The sequence below is a fragment of the Cygnus olor genome, chromosome 9 (assembly GCF_009769625.2).
Source record: "Cygnus olor isolate bCygOlo1 chromosome 9, bCygOlo1.pri.v2, whole genome shotgun sequence".
Classification (NCBI taxonomy): domain Eukaryota; kingdom Metazoa; phylum Chordata; class Aves; order Anseriformes; family Anatidae; genus Cygnus; species Cygnus olor.
Genome location: NC_049177.1, coordinates 13549056 through 13573024, shown reverse-complemented (window position 1 = coordinate 13573024; position 23969 = coordinate 13549056). Strand labels below are relative to the sequence as shown.

General features: G+C 38.8%; 1 protein-coding gene across 16 annotated transcripts in view; it reads left to right on the top strand.

The window, feature by feature from the left end:
• The window catches only part of DLG1 (discs large MAGUK scaffold protein 1), a 151626-nt gene that overhangs the window by 12799 nt on the left and 114858 nt on the right, over positions 1–23969 (top strand). For 15 of the 16 annotated variants that reach the window (XM_040566715.1, XM_040566718.1, XM_040566714.1 and 12 more), the window contains one exon: positions 4540–4706. In XM_040566715.1, coding sequence (XP_040422649.1) covers positions 4540–4706 — 167 coding nt within the window. Of the gene's footprint in view, positions 1–4539; positions 4707–15384; positions 15881–23969 lie in introns of those variants that run through there. The other variant, XM_040566724.1, reaches the window with a different exon arrangement.

Genomic DNA, 23969 nt, shown 5'->3' with positions numbered 1-23969 from the left:
CAGCCACGGAACTGATTTGCTGGGGGGACAGGGCAGGGAATGGGAGACGGGTGCTGAGAATCCTTCCCTGGGAGATTTGTGATGATGGCTTCCTTCTCCTTGCTGTTGTTGTCTTGAGGTTGCTTCTGTTTGCTAATGTACTCTACACTTTGTTATTTATTCATTATTTTGCAGTTCCACATTTGAATTATTTTTTTTGTGCGTGTGGTGTTTGACATACACTGCATGACTGTTGTTTATTCTGTTGTCCCCCAAACTTTTCTTACCCAGTTCTCAGTGTTGTTTTCTGTTGATCGGTTGGTGAGTTCCTTATAGTCCTGGAGCCTCTGGTGTCATCCTGTGCCTGTATTTTCAGGGCATGTGCTGTCATCCTATGTGTATGCTGCTTTTTTATTCTAGGGCCATAGGTAACCAACTCCCTGTAGGATAACTGCTTCTTACTGCTATCTACTAGTTACACAAACACACATGCATGTGTGCTTATATTTTATATATATAAATAATATTTATATACATAAATTGTGTGTGTACTTCTGTATGTTGTATGTATAGCTTTTGCTTAGCTTCGGACAATTGTGTGATATAATACCTATTGGTTCCACATATATTTGTATATGATATTGATTATATTATGTATACGCAAATTTAATATTGTGTTAGCTGTGTGTATTCGACATAGATGTTACACCATAGAATTGTCTGAAGCTAAGAAAAATCTACACAAAATAATTAAGTAACCTGATCTTTAGATAACTGCTGTTAGAGCTAGACAAGCTAAATCAAAGCTGCAGGCAGGCCAAGACGAGTCCAGGGGCCTGGTAAGTAGCTTAAAACGAGGCCTGTGGCCTGTTAGAAGTGATGCCAACACCTTGTTTATGGGGTGTCACCTTTCCCTTAAGAAAATGCAGTTGTATGTATCCCATCTTTGACTTGCAGACTAACAGTTCATGCATAGGTGAAAGCAGAGAATAACTTCGTTCAGCTTTATTTTATTAACTGACTGTACTAAAATCATCCATTTCTGCAGGAAAGGGATATGCACAGGCCTTTGGTTCACAATGAGGTTTTTAGAATGTACGCCCATCATAAGTGATCCCAAAGTGTTCAAGAGGCGTTTGGATAATGCCCTCGATAATATGCCTTAACTTCGGGTTAGCATGCAAGTGGTCAGGCAGTTGGACTTGGTGATCTTTGTAGGTCCTTTCTTACTGAACTCTTCTAAATATTTTTAAAAAAGTCTACTTTCTGTTGCATGTATTGCAAAAAGCATCAGACAAGCAGAAGTCTTGTGTCTAATTTCTGAAGAGCAGGGAAGAAATCTGTCTGAAGGAAGGGGATCGTGTTGCTGGTTGCAATCCTTGTCCTCAGAGACAGAGCCTCTAGACCGAATTGACAAAGACTTTTCAAGTGCCATTGACCTTACTTAGTTTAGGAGGGGCTGTAAGAATTGATTTGCTTCAGCACTTCTCCTGCCCTTCTAATCACTGTGTTACGGCTTTTAGTGAATCTGGAACCCACTTGCAAAATTCATTTTGGTTTTGATTAATTTTGGTAGACAATTTTTTTTTTAAGAGTGAGCAGTTTTATCTTCTGGTGTATCACATTACCGGTGAATAGGAGCCTGGCCAAAGAATGAAATTAAGATGAGGGCAGAATAGGAGAAGGGGGAAAAAAATTGCTAGCAAACTGAGAGGATTGTTTGTTACAACTGCTTACCTTCTTATGGGACTGATAAATTAACAAAAAAAAAAATTTCTTTCATGTCTTAAAAAATCCCTTTTAGAATTGGTGCTCTGTTACTTTCTTCGTGTATCGACTTCTACTCTTGATGTCATTAAACATTGCTGATTTGGCTTACTGTGCTTTTATATGTAAGTGGTCATGATTCCAGGAGGATGAAATTTTTCCCTCAGAGGGTGCTGAGGCCCTGGCCCAGGCTGCCCAGAAAAGCTGTGGGTGCCCCATCCCTGGAGGTGCTCAAGGCCAGGCTGGATGGGGCTTTGAGCAACCTGGTCTGGTGGGAGGTGTCCCTGCCCATGGCAGGGGGGTGGAACCAGGTGGTCAGTTAAGTCCCTTTCAACCCCAACCATTCTGGGATTTTCCATGTTGGCTGCTATTTTTAAATGTCAGCTAGCTGTTCTAATGTTCCCCTTCTAGTTAGAAACAGCTTTGTTCAACTGTTCTGTGATCTCTGATTTGAATTTTTTTCTGTAACTTAGTTTGCATCTCAGTCTGATAGACGTGAAAAATGCACACTGAACTTGAAGAATGAATCTAATCATAAATTTAACCTAAAAAATGTATTTTACTGCCCGCTATCTACAAGAACTGGGAAAATGTCAGAACTTTTCATATGTTAAATAAAAATGCATCTTCAGATTAATAAGAGTTCATTAGATGTTTTAATCATGCTCACATGATAAAATATTTTTGTAAGCTGACACGTAGTAGACCAGAAAGAAAAACCTTTTTAAGGTTGGACTTAGTATGTCTTAAGTTTCTGGCTTCACAAAAATGCAAGCATCCACCACTTATTCCTTGTGTACTTGAATGTATTCAAGGTGCACAGACAGCTTGGCTTAATGTTTGCATTCTGAACAGTAAAAATGTAAATTAATGTTTCCCTTTAAAAAAAAAAGTAGTATTGTGTAAGCATCAAGTTCTTAGGAATTTTTTTTGGCTTTTGAGCAAGTTCAGGATAAACTGAAACTAATCCCAATATCAAGTGGTGTATATATGTCTGACACCTTTCAATAGTGACTATACTGTTGTGTCCTTCATAGATGGAAGAGTGGAGATGATGTGTGGGAAACAACATGCTTTTGAAACAAGGCATTGTGCAGTATGAATAAATGGCTACCTCCACTGGCAGTGAGACTTAAAAGTACCAGAACTGAGGATAGATGCCCTAGATTTCTGCTGTAAAACACTTGCACAAATAAGCCCTTCCCATAAATAATGTAGTAATCTTCATGTCCTGGTTGCTGTGGATTGCAGCTGCGAGATCAACCTAAAACATTGCCTGTTTTAATATACAAAGTACTGTCTATCAGGGGGGAAAAAAAACTTGGTATGCTTGATTGATGTATTAATGTTAATGCAGCTACAAGGCAAATTTGCAACTGTGGGAGCTAATGTGAAAGGTCTAAAGGCAATTTGTATCTCTTAGGCTGGTTTGCTCCTGTATATCTAGGTCACCTAACATCCTCGGCAACCCTTACTGTTTCTTCCAATCAGCAGTGCTAACAGCAAGTGTAACTTTAAAAATTAATGTAAGTAGTTGATAGGAATTTGACTCTTGCTCAGAGAAAAGACGGAAATGGAAGTTGAGAAACTGTACTTTTCTGAACTTTTAAAGAGTGGGAGTACAATTTCTGTAGCAAAGTCTAAGTCTGGAATACCACCAACAGTAAGATGTCTCTCATTTGTGTGGTGTTTCTTTTGTGGTGCAACTCTATCTATAAAGGAATTAGTTACTGTGCCTCTGTTACCATCTCTGGGCAGCTGCTGAAAAGCTACAAAATTTTGTGGATTAGAACCCTCCTTATTGATGGCTGGATCCTATTTACTTCTTGGGCTAGCCTTGTCTGAAATGTTTGTCTTCTGTGAAGTGGGTGTAATTGAAAACATTAGTTATAACTCCTGTTTAGCTTTTTTTTTTACTTTCAAGAGGAGCCTAAAAGCTTTATAAAACACATGCTTTATCTGTCCTTGCCTTATCCTATACCTTTTCATATTTATATTTTTTGAGTGATTTTAATGAGCGCTTATAGTTGTGGTAGCGAGTTCTGGATGCTTATGCATCACCCTTGATGCTTCTTTAGATTGCTTTTTTTTTTTTAGTGGATAGGATGTCAGTAGAAAATAAAAACATTAAACTAATGCAGCCAGATTCTTTTTCCCCAGAAATTTCCAGTTGAGCCCTCAGGGTTGTAGAAAAAGCTATTCGTTCATAAATATAATTTGTAATTCGCACTGTTTAATCCTATTTCTGTTGCTTGAGTCATCAGCTGTTTTTTCAGCATATCTTGATCCATCTCATTTTTCCTAACTTCTCTTAATTTGTTGTTGCTGATTCCAACAGTATACTCGTATTTTTGTGCTTGTTTAATTAAAATACATACCACAGAAAAGACCTTCTAATATTGGCCTTAAACAGGAGATATCAGATGACCAAAGGCTACATTATTGGATGTTATATATACCATGAACTGAAACAGACACCCATCTCTTCTACTACTCCACTGCAGTTATTCCATATGCTTCTGCTGTTCCTGCTGCAGCTCATGCTGCCAGTAGCAGTTCTACAAGTGGCAGAAGCCTGAAGTGAGTGGGGACACGTAAGCGCTGAGGTATGGGGCACAGAGAGAGTTGTGTGTCCTGGGGGAAAGGTCAAGTGGTCGTGGTGATATGGCTTCATTTGTAATACGCAGATAAAGTAGTAGGTATCTAATTTGTTTTGTGGGATGAAAATGTCATGCTCAGAATGTCATAGGCTCCATAGTTACCATCTTCACTGTTTTTTTCCCACATCTTTAGATATTCAAGAATTTTATGAAGTGACCTTACTGGACAATCCAAAATGCATCGATCACTCTCAACCATCTGAACCAATACAGCCTGTGAACACCTGGGACTTCTCCAGCCTTCCAAGCACAACAGTGACATCAGAAACACTGCCAAGCAGCCTTAGCCCAAGTGTAGAGGTATGTTATCTGTTCTATTCTTCTGGTTGAGACTATTATCTCAACTTCCCTACATTTCCTTCATTTTATAAAATACTTACAGTATGAAGTTCAGTAGTCCTAGAGAATTTAACCTTCGGAATGTTTGATAACAGATGCATGCATTTTGCTTTGTCAGAAACTTGTTTATGAAATGCACCATTAAGTGACCATTGAATTGGATTTACACTCTCAATTTGGAACTTGACAGGTTTCGTATGCATATACCCGTCAATATCAACTGCTCATCAGTCATAGCTTCATGAATAACTTGGAAAATTTAAAGCCATAACTTTGTGATACGAAAACTTTTCCGTTTGTAAGAAAGCTTCAGCTATTTATACAGCTGTGTTTTTTACAGAAGGACTTTTCTGGGAAATTAGATGAAATCAATTCTCACTAGTGAGTGATAAGAAAACTGAGCAGGGAAAGGCACATTAGTGTATATTAGTAAACAAATTGAATATGAGTCAACAGTGTGCCCTGGCAGCTAGGAGGGTCAACTGTACCCTGGGGTGTGTCAAGAATGGCATTGCTAGCTGGTTGAGGGAAGGGATTGTCCTGCTCTGCGCTGGTGCTGCCTTGCCTCAAGTACTATGTGCAGTTTTGGGCACCAAAGCTTAAGAGAGACATAAAACTGCTCGAGTATATAAAGGAGGACTGCAAAAATGGTGAAGGGTCTAGAGGGCAAGATGTATGAGGAGCGGCTGAAGTTACTTGGTCTCTTCAGCCTAGAGAAGAGGAGACCAAGGGTAGACCTCATCCTGGCCTACGTATTCCTCACAAGGCGGAGTAGAGGGGCAGGCCCTGGTCTTTTTTTTTTTTTTCCTGGTGGCCGACAGTAGGACTCAAGGGAACGGCTTGAAGGAATGGCAGGGGCAGTTCAGGCTGAGCGTTAGGAAAAGGTTCTCCACCGAGAGGGTGGTTGGGCAGTGGGACATGTTCCCCAGAGCAGTGGTCACAGCACGGAGCCTGCCAGAGTTCAAGAAGTGTTTGGACAATGCTCTTAGACATAGGGTCTGATTTTTGGGTGGTGCTGTGTGGAGCCAGGTGTTGAACTGGATAGTCCTCGTGGGTTCCTTACAAGTCAGGAAATTCTATGATTCTATATATTGGAGCCAAATACAGTCAGTCTGCTTGTTGCAAACAGTTCTGTCAAACTTTTCCTGCCTAACCTGGTACTAATTCTCCTGGTAGGAAGAAATGGTAAATGTGCTAAATTCTGACTTCGGTACACTACAGGTATGGTTGAACAGGCTCTATATTGAGATTATTTATCTGATGAAATTCGTCAGGAGTGCATCCTAGTTTGAGTTATTAGTGAAAATATCCTGATAAAATTATAAATGGGAAGAGAATGGTGTGTTGCTGCTTTGGAAGCAAATACTACTGTGAAGTTTTGAGCAGCTTAAGTAATTAACGGGCAGGCTCTAGTTCAGCTGGATCAAGTCCTGGGCTTGGGTTCTAGTTGTGTAGCACCCATAGAGGTTGAATATTTAAGGAGTGGTTTCTTGGAAAAGGTCTGGGCTGGTTGTGAATCTTGAAGGGAGTCTGCCATGTCATGTTAATGCATGAAAAGACACATCTTATCAATATGGGCATGTGGTATAAAACCTTTCTGTTCTACTTGATCTGCATAAAGCTTTGCTGGAAGTATTGTCTAAATCAAGGTACTATGTTGCAAAAAATACAGAAAAGTTCAGTAAGTCCTTAGAAAGAGACTAGTGAGGAAGATCTGAAGCTTGAAAAAGAAATGGAAAAATAATGTATGAAGGAAATGAACACTTAATTGGGAAACGGACTTTTTTTGTTTGTGGGCAAATATAAAGAGGAAGGTAATATTTTGTGCTCTATAGTAATAGGCTTAACTAAAATGTTTTAAATGTCTTCCTAAGTGCCAGAATAGGTTTGTTTTTTTTTTTTTTGGGGGGGGAGGAATCTCCCTCATTGAAAGTCTTTAAAGGCGCAGTATAGCTCTATCTGTCTCAAATGTTTTTTTTCTAATGCATCTTGGAACAGTGTAATGGACTTGAAGATTTATGTCCCTATGAAACAATTTTGGTCTTGCTAAATGTGCTTATAATTAAAGCAGCTGGATTGTGAAGCAAGTACCTGCAGCTGTGAGATTTGCGTTAATGGTGTTCCAGCTGTAACATGCATTTTTTGCTTCGCCTATAGGGGAAACCTGCTGAAATCCGAAGTGTAGAATAGCATATTGTTAAATTCAGGCTTTGTGATTACTCTCACTGCTCTGAAACTGGGAAGCTAATTCACTAAAACCTTGCTTGCTTCACCACCAGGAAGTCCCCAAGAAGAAAGACTGATTTATCAGCTAAAGGGTGTTCTTGACCCTGTATCTTTCTAAATGTTCTGTACTGAAGCATGTAAATGTGTAAGTTAGTTACCAAGTTGGCATCTCTAGATATTGTCCTCATGTGGTAGTAGGCTGCCAGTAATAAAAGGACTTGTCCATGGCACAGCACTGATGACAGCAGACATGCTGTTGTGGCAAAGTGACGAGTGTGTTGAAAGGAAGAATGGCCTAATTCGGGAAGTCTTACCATAGATGTTAGTATATGGCCTGCTGAGCTATTTGCTAGATGAAGCAACTGTTTTTCCTGTACAGTCTAGTGGTCCTGGTATATAGTGTTACATGAACAGAACCTGATACAGCGTGGATTACTTTGTTATTCTTCAAAGTGGCCCGGATTTGGACATTTCTGACAAAGCCACCTGTCTTCCTTGAGACTTGTTGTCTCAAGTATCATGTGGAAGTCCAGCAGTTGTTTGACCCTCTATATATGAGGTAGGTCTTACATATACTTTGACTATTTAAAAGCTTAGTTGTGTACATTGGTGCTGGTGCTAGTTTCAGTGGAACTGAAACTGGGCTTTTCTCAGTCTGTCACTTACAGTAAAGTTTATCTCACATTTCATTAGTTAGAATACTGCTTGAGGAATGCAGTTTTTATGCATTACAGTTAGATAGATGGACCACTTTGAAGTGTGGTAGTTCAGCATTCATTTCATTTGCTTTTTTAGTGGATGTGTAAGTCTTTGTTCAGCTTTCAAAAATGTATATAATAATTATTACAGTAAACATGTAGTTATGTACATATTGCCAGTCTTAAGTTTTTTACTGACTGCTTTTTTCAATACCTTTCCCTCAATATTTTGAAAATTAGAAGAAAAACAAGCAAAAAAAAACACCACCAAAGCAATCAAACAAATAAATGAGAAATTATGTATCGACAGTCTATATTCTGCACGCCTGCTATGTGTAGTACGCGATGGTTAATGTTTTTATTCTGTAAAACTTGATGCGTTTTGGTTTCAGGAATACCTCTTTCTGAGGTACTTTATTTTTTTTAATACTTAGTTTTAATCCACTCAAGGGTGTAATGTTACTGCAATACTGGTACAGCACGTGCAAACTCTAATGATTTTTGTTTGCTGAAACTAGAGACCAGGGGGAACTTGAGTTTAGTGTATCTCACTTCGTTTGTAGCTAGCTTGTTTTTGAACAGAAACTGTCACTTTTTAGATGTGCAAGGCTGCTGCCCAATTCAATATTAGTTCATTAACCAGTTATAATGAGATCAGCATTCCAGATGCACTTGGACATTATTTTAGCTCTGTTGTATCGCGTGCCAGGCTGGTAGGACTGTAAGTGATGAGAATGGGGCAGTCTTTTTTTCTTGCTTGCAAATTGTTAGCTGTGGATGCCATACCTTAAATCTTGTTTCTTTTGCCTTAATGATATGTTTTTGCTGTAGTTACCCTGGACCAAATGAGTTTTCTTCCAGCTGACACTGGTGTATACAAAAGTTGCTTGAGAGTGGGAATATAATGCTTCCCTGAAGTGATTACGGGTTGTATTACAAGAACTCTTTCTATGCAGCTGACTCTGGAAATGACTTTTTAGCAATGTGTGCTTGTATATATACATAGAGTAGTGGTATGCAAGCTTAGGTTGCCTGAGGACTTCGAATGGAAGACAGCAGAGTTGTTTTTGCTTTACTCCTTCTGGATCAGAAGTGGATTTCGTAGTTCCCATAGGTACTGTACTGTATTAATGAAAGTTAGAGCTACAGATGGCAGTTTTCCTGTTCACAGCAATCTGTTTCCCTTTCCATCCTTTATATTTCCTGGAACCATATTTGACAGCTTTATTTCTTTTAGTTTCCAATACGAAAAGATAATGAGGCAAAAAAAAAAAAGAGGAGAGAGATTCAAGACAGTGATGAGCAGGGAGGGAATGTTAATCCTTTCAGTACTAAGGACTAGAGAAAGATGTATATCATTTCACTTTGAGAAGGTTCAGGGGTCCATACCATTTCCTTACGAGCATTAAATCCTGAGTTTGTCTGTGTTGGTAAAGCAGCTAACAATCTAAAGCTGGATCGCTTAATGCTAGTGGTAGTGAGAGAAGTGTCTGCGCAGGAGAAGCGTGGTCTGTAAAGCTGTTTGTTGTGATCTGTAGTGCCATCTGTAGGTGGGACAGTTTGCGTTCGAGAAATATGTGGTGAAACTTGAATCACTGGTAGAAGTCTCCTTTGACCTAATTGAATAGTGTATTGCTAAGGAGATGGTTTTGTGATGTGTTATTTAATTCTTTCTTCCACGTGTGTTTTAATATTTTGATAATTTAAATTCAAGGTGAATAGCAGACACTTGTTAATTTCTCTGATTTAAAAGTAACCACAGTAATTTGATTTTAGAAGCTGGAAGAAAAAAACAGCCCCCCTCAAAAACAAACAAACTTGTCTCAAAATAAACGTTTTGGCTTAGGAGGTGGAACATTACTTAGATTGTCTTACTTATACAGTTAGGCTAACAGATCTCTGTGTTTAGTGAGTAATGGTGGCTCAGGTGTGGTTTTTCCACACTTAAACAAGAGAGTATCTGGCTTACTGTCTTCTAAGAAAGTAAAAGAAGATGTAAGGTAAGAAAACAGCTGAAATTATAGACTAGTCAGCTAAATGTCAGGCCACGACAGGGTGGAATGAAACTGTCTAATCATCTTGGAATCATAGAATGATTCAGGCTCACTGATGAGACTAGATTGCTAAGAATTTCATCCAGTGGAGTCTCGAAAATCTCTAAAGATGGAGAGTCTAAAACCTCTCAGGGCAAGCTGTTCCAATGCTGGACTGTCATGGAGGGGAAAAAGGGGGAAAAGTGTTTCCTTATTTTTGATTGAAATCTCTCTTCCAATTTATTTCTTTTCCCTAATATTTGCTCATCATGCAGCATGCACGTGTCCCTGTTGTCTTGGAAGTACTAGAAAGCTACTTTGAGGTTCTGCTGAACCTATTTCTCAAAACTAAAACAAGACCAGTGCCATCATCTTCCCTCAAGGAGTAAGCTTCCAGCCCCCTCATCATGTTAATGGCTCTCTGCAGAGCTTGCTCTAGATTATCAACATCTTTCTCATGTTGGGGCGCCCAAAATTGAATGCAGTATTGCAGATGCATCAATAGAAGTGACACACAGAGTGGAGTCATAGTTTCCCCTGATACTACTGACTGTGCTTCTGCTAATGCAGCGTAGATGCTGTTAGCTGCCTTTGCTGTTAAGCATGCTGCAGGTTCATGTTCAACTTGTTCAAAATCTGTAAAAAGAAAGATAATTAATGTGGATATTTTGAACAGAAGTAGGATTAAGCTAATGTAATTTTCTCCTATGTGGGAATTGTTCTTGTTGGCAAAGCAAGCAGTAATGTCTTTTTAACCTTTGTAAGATGTTTTTGATAGTTCTGTGTGACTTCTTAAGGTGAGCTAATGTAGTCTAGAAGAAAAATCTTCAGAGGTATGGTTTCTAGTGGAATGAAAAAGTCTGTATTTAATGGGCAGTATCAGTTTTTCCATTTCCGAAATGGAAAGGTGTTATCAAATAGCTAATCAGTATCTTAGAGGAAATTCCTGAGAAGAGTCGCACAGAATGCATTGCTAAAGCTGCAGGATTCTATAGTTCTGTTTCTCTGTTTCCAAGTTGTGCTGACTGCAATATCCTCATCTGGCCTTTACAAATACAGTCAGTTGTACCAGCCCTAATAGCAGGCTGTTCCTGGAGAAATTACCTAGACCTGTCACACTGTCTTCAAGTGTCTTCTTTGCCTTAATACTTAGAGAGACTCAGTGCTGGCTAACTTGACGATATGTTATGTCTGACTGTTGTACACCCTGTTGTCATGCTGTTGCTTTAGGCTTGTATTTATACATGTGTGTTGTCTGTTATTTCAACTATGTTCCTGCAGAAATAGCATGCTTGTTTTTTGGGTATCTCTTAATGTATGGTCTCAGGACTTTTGGGCATCTCATTGCTTTCCCCATGCTAACTTCTATGGTAGGGAAATGATATTTGGCTTGCTATGTATTTTTCATTCCTGAAAGATCTTGAAATCCAGGCTATTTGTACAAATCCGAGTATTTAAGTCAGTTCAGAATGCATGCACAAACAATAAAAATCTGTTATTTATAAAAACTCTCCTTCATTCAGAAGTAAAAGGAAAACTTAAAAAGAAATTGGATGAATTTGATATCCAATTGTGGGTTTTTATTTTATTTGTAGTAATTACATTGTGCACCCAGGTTCTAAGGTGGTTGGATTAGGTTACAGCATCTTAAAATTTTAATGCTTTCTTTGCTAAAGGAACCGAGAAAATACTTGCAGTGATGGTACTGCTTGATCTTTAACTAGGTCTCTGAAATCTCTCTTCAGATCTGCTGAAGTTGGGCAGCTGACATACCAAAAGCCGAGCTGAGCCTGCTTCTCTGGTTATACCTGTGACAGCTGTATGCTATACAGGTTTTCTCATAGACTCCGAGAGCAAAGTAGCATTTAAATAACCGTATGCGCTTTTAAAATTTGGGGATAGATGAAACTACCTGCAAAATCAGTATTTTTCCAAAGCGTTGCTTTCATTTGCTTGATTTATTCAATGTATGTGTGTTATCTGTGCATGAATTTTCCTTTAACTATCTGGTGAGTTAACTAGTAGAAGGAATCTCTCACACTGGTAAAAGAATAAGCCTGTGAAGACACAAGAGGTGACTGCCAAATATAACCTGAAAGAATTGGTAGGTCCTTCAAGATGAGCAAATCCCATCTCTTTCCTTTGCATTACTCACATAAGTATCTCTCATAAGTATCATGCTTTGTTTTTTTTTAATGTCACAAAGATAATGTATTTTCATTTCACCATTTCTGATGAAACTGAATAGAATGGCTGTTGCTGATCGCTGCTGACCCATCAAGCTGACAGGACAGAGGTTTATTTTCAATAAATATGAATGACATAGAGATTGCAGTGCTTCTTACAAATCCAGTAGCATAATAGTGATTTTACTGGCTAAGAAATGCTTACTTGGCTACATGACATGAGGTGTATTAATCTTTAGTGTATTAAAGGTGCAGCATTTCTTGATTTTGATTCAGGTTTTGGTGTGTCCTTGAAGATCTTTCTGTTGTTCCTCACAACACAATTCAAAGGAAGGAAGTTTCTAAGTTAATGTATTGTTTGTGTACAGTAGTTTCTATTTTGTTTTGCTTACCTAGTTCCTTTTCTTAAACAACTTTTTTTTTCTGAGCTCCAAAATTTAACATGAGCTTGGTCATTCAAGGAGTTTTAAAACTTGTCCCCAAGTAGCTATACTGTTATTTTTTACGATAATGCAGAATCTCATGAATGCTTGACTCATATTTTCAAATCTATCTTCTGTGAGCAATATTTCCAATGAACAGTCTGCAGATACTGTGTTTTTGGGCTGGGAAATGCTTGTTTATGTGCAGCTCTCCTTGAGAGCTTATCCATCTGTGTATTATATTTATGAAAATGTGCATTGGTATTTGCTACAAAATTTCTTGCCCTGTCAGTAGGGTACATGTGATTGGTGTCTTTTTGTTCTGCGTGGGTTTTGCCTCATGACAACATCTATTTACTGGTAAATAAGTTTTCCACCCATTTAAATTAAAATGCACATTCTGTTGTTTGTGCTTAGCTGAAGATGAGTTTTGAGGGCTACCAGGCAGGGCTTTAATTCAAGCGTAGTAGTGTACTGATTGGTAAACGGCTCTTATGTAGCTTGTCCTGGTTTGTACAGTGGGTGTCAGTACGTTCAAGTGTGCTTGTAGTAAAATCTCCGTGCCCTCTGCTTGGAAACGTTTAGTGTGCCCACTCATAATCTATGAATTCTCAACCAAGAATTGCTTCTTCGTACTATCTGAATTGGTCTCTTCTTCCACAGCTCGTAGTCTGAATAGTCACTCTGAGAAGTTATGCCTTTTGTGGCAAGGCTAATGGGCCTCAGGTCTTGTTAAAAGATGATTGAGAGTGGACAGGGAAAAAATGTCATGATGGTGATCCTTAGTTCTAAAGGATTCCCAAAGAAAATGAGAATTAAAAAAAGGAGGGGAGAGAAGAAAGTGATTGCCCTGGAACATAAGCCAGTTGTAGCCAGGATTAGTCTGTAGAAGCTTAATCTTGGAACAAGATGGCTGAGAGAAATTTGAAAAAGCATCGTTGATTTTTGCCTATGATGTACAGAGCATGATGGGCAGGCAGAGCTTGGGCGTACTATTAGGAACTTGTGCAGTGAAGTTTGTGCAGTGAAGTTTGTGCAAGGAGCATGCACGTGGACTGCATGTCTTGAACTGGTCATTGGAGACATTTCTGGGCCAGGCACTGGATATGTGCCAAGCCACCTAAAAATGCATTTGCTCTTTTTTTGTCTTCTTGGATGCTTGTGCTTTATCAAGTCCTCTGTTCAAAGCACATAACAAGCAGTCTTCTCAACAGAAGACTTGGGAAACTCAAGAATAATTTGCATGCCGATACCTTGTATTGAGCTATGAGAGTATTTTTTCTTCTGGCAAAGGAAGGTCCCGACAGCTTACCTAACTGGTGCTTTGCTTCTGTTTTCTGAAGAATCTCTGTTTTCAGAGATTTATACTTCCGTCTGGGTTAGCCATATCAGTCCAAAAGATGCATGGTTTTCCCACTGATGCTTTGCAGTAGTGAAAACTTTACTTAGGTATTCATACTAGAAATATTTTTTAGACTTCAGAGACAATGTGAAGGTAATAACAAGTATCTCTGGCTTGACTTGGACACATGAGGTAAAAATCATGGTCTTGATGGCTGCATGGTATGGGGTTTACCTTGAAGTTCTGTTTAAGCTGAACTGAGTAGTTTTTGCTAGCATGTGGTTTTCTTGCTTAATGATTTTTTTTATATTTTGAAATGGGAGAATTATCTTGTAGTGTCCTCCCTTCCTTGTCCCTAAATTAAAAAAATAAAATGCATAATTTTAGGAATAATAGTTCTTACTTTCTACCTTTTTTTAACTATTGGCTTTTTTCCTTCCCTCTAGTACATAGTATGGTATAGAGCCAGGGAGTCAAGTGGGGTAAAATTGCAATTTTTCTGCTGTTACATCTGCTTAAAGGGAAAATGGCATTCTTGTTCTTTGATTTTATAGCTGTCTTGAGCCGAAGCTTGCCAACCAATATTTGATACCATTCAGTACATGGGGCTTCTGTTGTGTATGTACGTGCTCTCTAAGCCTCCGGCCACTTTCTCAGATGTAGGCTTAGATTGAAAAACTCATTTAAAACAAAGCCAATTTTGGTTTTGGTTTTAAGACACGTTGAAATGTGTGTACTTCATTCAAAGTTGAGAAGATGCATACCTGTGGATAAAATTTGACTTTCAATGTTGGTGTGCGTGCCGTAGCTGCATTAAACCTGAGATTAGTGATGACCATGGTAGGTGGTGGGCTGCGGCATGTTACGGTGTCTTGCAGCGGGGGGAGCAAAGTGTGAGCCCAGTAGGTGCTGGGACAGCTACTTGTCTAGGTGTTTAGTAGGCTGTTACTAAATTAAGCTTTATTGTTCTAGATGATGTGATGTGAAAAATAGCTCTTTGAAGGACAAAAAAGGAGAGAGAACAGTCTTGTACTAATGCAATGCATACCAGGTACTGCTTGGACTTGATTTTGAAAGTTGTTTTTAAACTTAAAGAGAATAGTGAGAATGCCCTAGGTAGATACCTAGAATATTTTAGACTTGTTTGCTGATGTGAAATACAGTTTGACTAGTTGTACGTCTTGTGCTGAATGTGAAATAATGCAGATGATATTTTAATAGTTTGAAATAGTCTATTGAATAGTTTTCAAAATGCTTCCCTGTGCAGGTAGCAAAGGTGGAGAGAGAGACCTAACAGGGCAAGGTAACTGAAACTGTGTTAACTAGTTGCTTTCAATTCTTTGTGTGCTAAATTAGTATAATGAGATTCTTACCTGTTTATGGAACTGCCAGTTTAGTGTTACTTAGTATACAGACTAGCTTTTGTGCCCATGTTTGACTTTTCCCAGCTGTGCTAATTGGGCTGAGAAGACAATGCCTGTGCACACAAACTTTGCCTTGTCACTGCATTACAGCATTACAAAAGGAAATGAAATTCTAGGTTAATTCAAGGCTCAAAATAGCATTTCTCTTGCAATATGCATTACTCTTTCCTTGCCACTTTCTTCTCTCCCTGTTCTACATGGAATATTCCATTCATTACTGCCTAAGAAATCAGCTATTTTTCAGTCTGCAAATGCTGAAATGATGTTAGAGGAGAAATGCTTGCTTCCAGCCATAACTATTTTTGAACGACAGCTTCATTCTGGAAATCATAACCAGCTAAGAGAAGCTGAATTGAGATTTGCTGTAAATAATTTTGTATTGCTTTTCATCAAATGATTCCCTATGACTCTCATGTGTTAGGTAATCCTGAAAGAGGAGTATGTGGAACAGAATATGAGGAGGCACTTGCCTGGTATGGAATAAGACTTGACATCTTTTCTAAGATATTTTCAAGGATAAGTTCAAGATTTTCAGGTGTAGATAATCAAAATAGGTTGAGAATCTTTCATGAAACTTAAAACATTTGTATTTTAGCTTGCTCTCCTTTTTTTTCTCCACGTTGTTTCTACCTCTGATTCCAAAGGGAATCCTGGCACACACTGTACTATTTTGACCATTCAGTAAGTGTGCTTCTCCTCATTTGAGATGGTGCTTAGCTGTGATTGGAAATAAACCTTTTAAATGTTTGGAAAGATACCTGCTATGCTGAAACAATGGATTGCTTGTGCATTGTAACAACAAAGGTAAGATGATAAAGCTTTTTATTAATGCCTCTGATCTTAAAAGTTCTGGAACCTTTCTTATAGGGTTTGCTTACCTGTAACGAAAATGTCTTGATTGTTTCCTAGTGTTGAATTTTTTAACTTTAAATGTACTGATTGTGAAAATAAATTCTGTAGTTGTTGCTAAGAACAGTCACAGATCTTAGTTCTTCTAAGAGCTGATCGTGCACATTGGAAAAACTCGTGTAGTAGAATGATGTGGTTTTTTGTCATTTTGCAGTAAGGTTCTTTGCTATTTTAGCACATTTAAAGAGAATTGTTATAGGAATTTGCTTTTTATTCTGGAATGTGGAACTCCAAGTCATGTTTTACATAACCTTTATCAAAGGTGATAAATCTGGGAATTCCTGCTAGGGATGGATATATATTTCAGTGTATTCTGTCATCTGGGCATCTTGCTGCTTTGAGATGAAGAGATGCAAATAGTTTAGTGTAATTACTTGTGTACTAGGATGAAGTTTTGTGGGTGATTGTTTTGAATACAGTCCACTTGTAACTGCTAAAGGAAAAACATGATGCATAAATGGAATGTATAGTAGTAGTGTGCTTATGAAATGTGGATAGATTAGGCTCTTTTGTGTGCTTTTAAAATATTTTCATTTTTGTTGTTATTGGTAGAGTGGTATCCTATATTGCTCCCTTTTTTCCATGGTTGTTCAAGTAGCTGCAGGTTTAATTGTTTACTAAGCTGCTCAGGCTTTCGGCAATATCTTTAGATAATTTGAAACAATGAAACTTGTTTAATTTCATTCTATCTCTTGAGAAAGAGGTTTGTATGAGAATCTTTAAGAATATTGCATGGGTTTAGTGATTAGCTATTAAAATGCAAGGTATAGATCCTTATGGTTCTGTGTGACAGGAGGAAGCATAGGCTGACTGGAATGGGTGAAGTTACCTTGTCTGTCACCAGCAAAGGGGTCTTCCTGGTGTTTAAGCTGTGCATTTTTTGGAAGTGAAACATTCTTTAAAATCACAAGTTTGATTAGTTACGTTAGTTCTTGGTGTTGCTGCTGTAATTCTTTTAAAATACTACCTTTGGTGCTCTGAAACTGGGATCAGATGTTAATTCCTTGACTTTGGTTAAATTCATATGTACCTGAATTTTGTTGTATGTACTTTTATTTTAAAGGGAGGGGGAAGTGTTGTCATCTTTGTCACTGGGCTGCTTGACTTTAGTTTCGTGTGTTTGTTTAGTTTCCTGTATCTACTTGTCTAAGAGCAGAAAGATAACTTATCCTGAAAGTTAAGCCAGATGAAAATTTATTCTGGGGAAAAAAAGCATTGTTTTTTAGTACGGTCAGCCTAGCCCTATGAGGGCTAATGCTTAAACCAGCAAGTCTGTTCACAGAAGTGCTGTATGGAAGAGGACGAGATCACCTTTCCTTCAACAGCAGTTAAGATTGGCTTAGACTGGTCATGCATTTCCACCTGGAGCTTTCACCACCTAATCCTTCCTGTCTGTTTCATATGAAGCTTTGGCCCCATTTAACTTAAATGTTACTGTAGTGCCTTGCATCTGTAACTAAAGCTGTTTAATTTAAACTGGTGCTTTTAAAAGGTCTGTTTGCTTTCCTATGAACATCAGTGCATCTGATGACTTGAAAGCTGTAATCTAAAGAAAAATACATTCCTTAATTTTGTGCTTGAATCTACTTCTGTGATGAAAAGGAAAATGAATGCATATGACATTTCAAATCAGCATTAAAAAATGTATGATAGGATTAGAAATAGTGATAACTACTACCCCTTTCTCCTCTATGAGTGGAGAAATATTTGAAACAATTCATTGTTATTCTTTATTACAGTACAGCAAAGTAAAGAATTTGGTCAGGGAGATGAGTTTTCCAGTGAATTTGAGATCTTTCATAATGTGATCTTTGATAATTCTGCTGTGCTTAATTCAGAATGAAGATGTATTCGCGATGGGCAAAGAGGTCCTTGAACTACTTTGTTTTTTCTAAGGTGTAACTGATTTACTTTGCACTCATCCAGTGCAAAGAATAGTGATTTAATACAGGATTTTTTCTCTCCTTATGTGGGCACATTTGGTTTGATGTAGGTAGGCAAATTTGCATCACTGCAACCATGGATACTATTAAGAGCAGGCACGTGGGCTGTGCTTACAGTAATGATTTTATTTAAGTAACAGTTTTAAATGAGTACATGACACTTAAGATATACAGAATATGAAAAATCATGAATTTTTTCCAGAACAGCAGTTTTTGAGCAGTCATCCTTGGCTTGGTTGTTCAGTAGTATACTTGGAAGTAAAATAGTTGAATTTGAACAAGTGATTTAAAATGTCCTTGAATAATATTTCTAGTAAGACAGCAGTGGAAAAGAGTGATTTTATACTGTTTTTGTTTCAAAACACTGAGAAGCGTATTGCTTTTGGGCAATACCAGAGCAGTATCTGTCTAGTCCAGTGCCTTGTTTCTGACAGTAGCTGAAACACGGTATCTTGGTAAGGGGGCAGTGTATATATGAGATTGCCCTGTGTTTACCTTCAGTACCTCTCTCTGCTACCTAGTTTGAACATCATCTCTCTTCCTGCAGGTGCACTGCAACAAAGGGGTAAGGTTTGTTTTCTTTGTAACCACCTTTTAGACATGAGAAGGCTGCTGCTAGCTCAACCTGTAGCTGCTTCTCTCCAGGTTAAACAAGCCCAGTTCTCTGAACCTTTTCTTGGTGTGCTCTAGCCACTTAGCTGTCTTGGTGGCTTTTCGGAGTACCTGCCCCTGTATTCAAAATATGATCTAATAAAGTGTATGAAAATGCTTTTTAACTTCTCCTATGCCAGTGTTAACTTTTTGGAGGTACTGTGGGTAGAAAAATGAAAGACTGATGTTGGAAGGAAATAAAGAGTGATGGAGACAAGGGTGTGAAAATGGAAACAACTACAGTTTAAGCTTTTATGTTTAAACCCGATACAGAAATCACTTGATGGGCCCAAAGGATACTTTCTTAAAGTGGAGCAACAAATCCTAGAATTTTGTGAATTTAAAATCGTAGAGATCAAAACTCAGTTACATGGGAAATAATTAAACTAAAAGCCTAAGAAATACACTGAGTGTTAAATTAGTCCACAGCACCTCTTGGAAGTTGGCACATGTAAGTGATGTGTCATGATGGGTTTTGGCAAGGAACTTCATTTTGCCAACATTTCTTGTGTTCACTAAAATACAAATAGCTTTCCAAATATATTTGATTGGATTGCATATAAATCATAGTTATCTGCTGAGCCAATTGAGTAGTGCAAATAAGGCAGCGATTTGCTTTGATGTGCCATCTGGTTAAGAGCGCTGAAGGAATGCGTACAGAATCAGTCATCATAAAAACTTTGGGAAGTGGAAAAAAAAAAAAAGACTTATACACTACAGTAACGTTGGCAGTGTCAGCAGATGGTATGAAATTGCTCCTGTATGTAATCTTGAAGCATAAAGCAGTGCCAAAGAAACAGCTGCCTACTAGGATAGCTGGTAGGTGTCAAAACCAAGGGTGGTTGCCTGCAGACTAAAGGATTGGCTGATCATCGTTTGGAACAGGAGACGAGGTGTGCTGTTAAGAATGAGGAATGCATGCTGTAGGTGGATTTAAAGGTTATCTGACAAAAATGAGGAGGAATACAAGCAGAGAATACTGATTTTGTAGTCATACCAGGCGAAATGACATTCCCACTGCAGGTATTTGTTGTGGTCGTGAACAAGTGCTTTAAAGACTGCTTGAAGTTTTACTGCTCAGATCAGACTTGCCAGGGATCATACTTCCCCTTGCATGGCAAGTAAAGAAGCCCAGGACAACACGAGGCAGCATGAGGTCAGTTAAGTCCAGAAGTTATAGCTAACGCAACACTATATTTCATGTTCCATGGATGGAACTGAAAGGTGACTTGTGTGAGTTCCTAAGATGGATGGGTTTGTGCATAATGAGACAAGTGAAGACATCAAGAGTGAGGAAGAAGTTGGCACAAAGTGACAATGGTGGACATGGTAAAGTCACCTGACATGTAAAATCTGAAAAGCAGGATGAAGAAAGCATAAGAAAATAGACCAATGCAAGCCATCAGGAAAAAGTTTGTCTTACGACATATCAATTACATGGATATAGTAACCTTTATGCATTTAACTTCTTTTTAAAAAGGATTTTCTTAAATTGTCGTCATTCTGTTAACATGATGCTCTACCAGCTGCCAACGGTTTGGCCCAGGAGATCCTGGAGTGAGAGGCAATTACTCTGTATTTGGTCAACTTGAATGGCTCTCTTTTACATGGGCCTGTCTATCTCACCAGAATGCACTGAAACTACATCACAAGCGTATCAATCTGTGCCACATGCTTCATATACAGGGTATCTTCAGAGAGAACCTTTGTTTGCATGCATTTGCTTGTTCTTTCTAAATGACTCTAAGTATTTAGAAACTATATCTTTTCTAGTAACTTTGGGTTTAACAACAACTGTGTAGCTTTTTAGGCAGGCAAATCAGTGAAGCTTGTATTTCTTCAAGTGTGAGTCCTTGAAGAAATGGGATAATTGGACCAATGTTTGTTGTGTTTATGTGAAGCTGATGAGCATTACCTGAAGCTCTTGAATGTTTGTCCTGAAGTTTGTATTTATTTCCCCTCCCCTTTTAAAAGGAAAAGCTGCTAGTTTATACTACAAATAAGTGGCAAATGCATTATCTGGCTATTGCATCAGTTCTGTGCATGTTTGGTTAGCAGTTGATCGAAGGGCAACAAATGGCTGTAAAATAACAGTACTTGCATTTCTGAGAACATATGGGCTATGAGTATTTCCAGCTCTCCATGATTCTGAGAACATGGTGTGGATTATATTTAGGTTGGAGGAGATGCTGAATACAGCAGTAAAAAAGGGGAATAACTTTCTGAAATCAATGCTATACAAAAGACCCCTTCAAAGCATTTTCTGAACTCCAGTTGCCCTTCTGGAACTGTGTGAATTTATTTTGGAGGATCTGGTGATCTCAGCTTGAGTAATTTTTCAGGTAGGATTAATGGGAGTAGCAGAGTGAAGCATTCATTTCTAATCAGTTTTGCTCTGTGGCCCTTGTTTATTATGGGAGAACAACTCAATCTGTAGCTTCAGGTGTGACAGTGAACTGATGTGTCAGGTTGCTGCAACTGAGAGTGCTTCTACCCCCTTTTCTTTAATGCTCACTTACTAGGAATGCTTTTCTGCTGGCTGGTGAGTTAAAGCAGCTCATGGAAAAGTCAAATGAGCACTAGAGTTGTTAAAAGGTAGCTGCTGGAAAGGAGAATTTGATTGTTCTGAGCAGTTATATTGTCTCTGCCTCTGAAAAGGCAGGTAAAATGATAAGGCTTTAACAGCTCAGTGCTCTGGGAAGGAGGAGAGGAGAGCACTGGGGAATCAGGGGAATCAAAATGTTTGGTCTCCTTGTCTGCTGCTTCTGAAGCCGGACCCTCAGAGGGAGCAGCTCTGGCATAGTTTCCTGTTGTAATGAAAACAGTGGGAGAAAACAGTGGGTGAATAAATGTAGGGTTGTTCGTAGTTGGACATATGGTCCCTAGCACGATTCCTTCAGCAGGCAAGGGTATTTAGGTTTCTTTGTACCAAAAAATAAACCCACAAAAAGCACACCCCCAACCCAAAACCCAACAGTGTTTCCTGTCTTACTTGAAGTGAGATTTCAGGATGGCTGAACTTGCTGGCTGACTTGTCTCATATGCCACTAGTCAGTTCTGTCTTACTAGCTGGCACAGCGCATGATGGCTTTTATTTTGCGAATGCATTAAGTTGCACCAGGGCTTTTCAAACATAAGGCTTGCTTTTCTTTTCACTGTTTTCTTGATTTGATGCTTAATCATAGCCTGCTATATTGTCAGTGGATATTACTCATACTTTCAGAAGTGGTAATGTGACTTTTTTGGAGCTGGCTCTTTGAGGACCGTGTGCTGCCACATCCTGGGTTGGGAGGTGGGAAGAAATGCTTTAATGAAGTTCTGATACTTGGTAGAACTGTAACCAAGGGCTACTGTCTTAAAGGTCAGTGTGGGCAGAAGTCAGCAGCATTCTCTGAACTCATCTGCATGTCCAACAGGGAGTGAACAGTGCTCAGGGCATTTTAGTGACCGACCCATGGTGGCTGCAAGAGTGACTCCCTTACATCCTCCGTGTGTGTGTGCTCTAGCAGTGGGTGCATGTGTGCCCACATGATGTGTAATAAATGTTGAGGATGTTTTTTCTCCTTCCTTGTTTCCACAAGGCTGATTGTGCCTGTTGTGGTTTCGGTGTCTCTGAAGTGTGCAGTTGAGATGGAGTTCTCTGCTGCAGTGAATTTTCCCTCATATATGTGACACGTTCTTTCATACTGTGAAAAATAGGATGCTAGTTGCATTTCCCCTCCTATAGTTGTAGTGTCTTCATTACCCGGTTAAGCCAACACGCCTGGGGAGTGCTTTGCTCATTTGTTGTGAGCTGTGTTTTCTGTACAGTGGGGATGTGCAAGTGGGGCAGCTCGAGAGCAGACTCTTGAACAGCCTACAGAGATGTCTCTGCCTGGGGCTCTCCTGGTGCTCAGCTCATGGGTTGGCCAAATGTGGCAGCGGTTAATCTAGAACTGAACAGGCACGCTTCTCGCCTTCCTGCACTTGTGCGTGGTTTTCTTAATCTTTGTCATAACTCTGAGCTCCCTGGAATGTCGTAATGATGAACTTAGTCCGTTTTTTTATAATTAATAGGTGACTTTTTACTTCTGTACATTTGTCTCTTCGAAAATACACAGTAATCCAGAAGTGTGTTTGACTTGTAGTGTGTTCCTGTATCTCCTTGTAAAGCTTTTACCCAAAAGAGACCTCTTTTCATTTTTTTTGTTTTTCTATTTGTAAAAATGTGATAAAATACAACCATCACATAACTGAGGCAGAAAATCTATTTTGACTGCATTAGCATGGTTCAGAAAAAAAAAGTGTTTTAATGAACTATACTTTTTCCTCAAAAAAAACAACCAATCACCAACACAAAACAAACAACCAACCCCATGCATGCAGCACCTTTCCACTGCTCTTTGTCCTTAGGACTGATAAGAAAATAACTTGTTCAAGAAGCTGAAACTAGAACTAGCTTATTGCATGAAGCTTTTTTACTTACTGCTTTCACCTTCCTTCAGTCTATGAAGACAGCTAGTGAATACTTGAGCTCGCCGTTGCTTTTTGTTGCAGTGGGTCTTGATGCGATGACAATGCCTGTTAGGCTGAGGACAAGCGGCGAACTTAGTGACCCATTCATAATCAACACATCTTAAAAGCTCTTTGTAGGAAACTTCCTGGAGATAATCATCATGTCTTGTCTGGTGAAATATGCATCGATTTCTCCATTTTCTTACTTCCTAATAGGTTGTCTACAGTATTTGATGTACTCAGCTAGTGTTACGCAAGCAGTTGAAATACAGGGGAATGGAGAGAAGTTTGACGTTGGGCTAGAAGTAGCATGGTTCTTATAACTCTCATCCTGTTTTTAATTGGTTGAGAAATATTTCTTGGAGACCATCTGGCCAGCTTGAGGAGATTCGAAAGTACTGTTTTATACAGTGTTATGTAATTGCCACCCTGTGTTGTGTACACACACAGCTAGGAGTAGTGCTAGAATGGTGAGGGAAGTGCTCTTAAAAAAGGGGGGGGGGGGGGGGGGGGGGGGGAGAAAAAGTGGAAGAGCTTGTCTTAACTAGAAAGGGAATGTTTCCAAAATACAAAAATTGCAATAACTGCTCAAACCAAATATTAGTACAGGAACAATAAGAGTTAAGCCAAAACAAATTAAAGGCACAAATCAAAAGGTTCCTTGTTGCTAAAGTAATTAGCTCAATAAAAGCCTTTTATAACTATAATGTAGATAACACTAGCTCGTTGTGATGGAGCTGGGTGATTTTAAAGATGACATTAATTTGTTTATTAGGAATTTGTTATTCGAGAGATGCAGCAGGAAAAAATTGTTTCAATTCCTGTAATTTTGAAGGAAAATCATCAGTTTGGGTTTTGGACCCCAAAATGAAGGTTATCTAAAATAATAAGTGCTA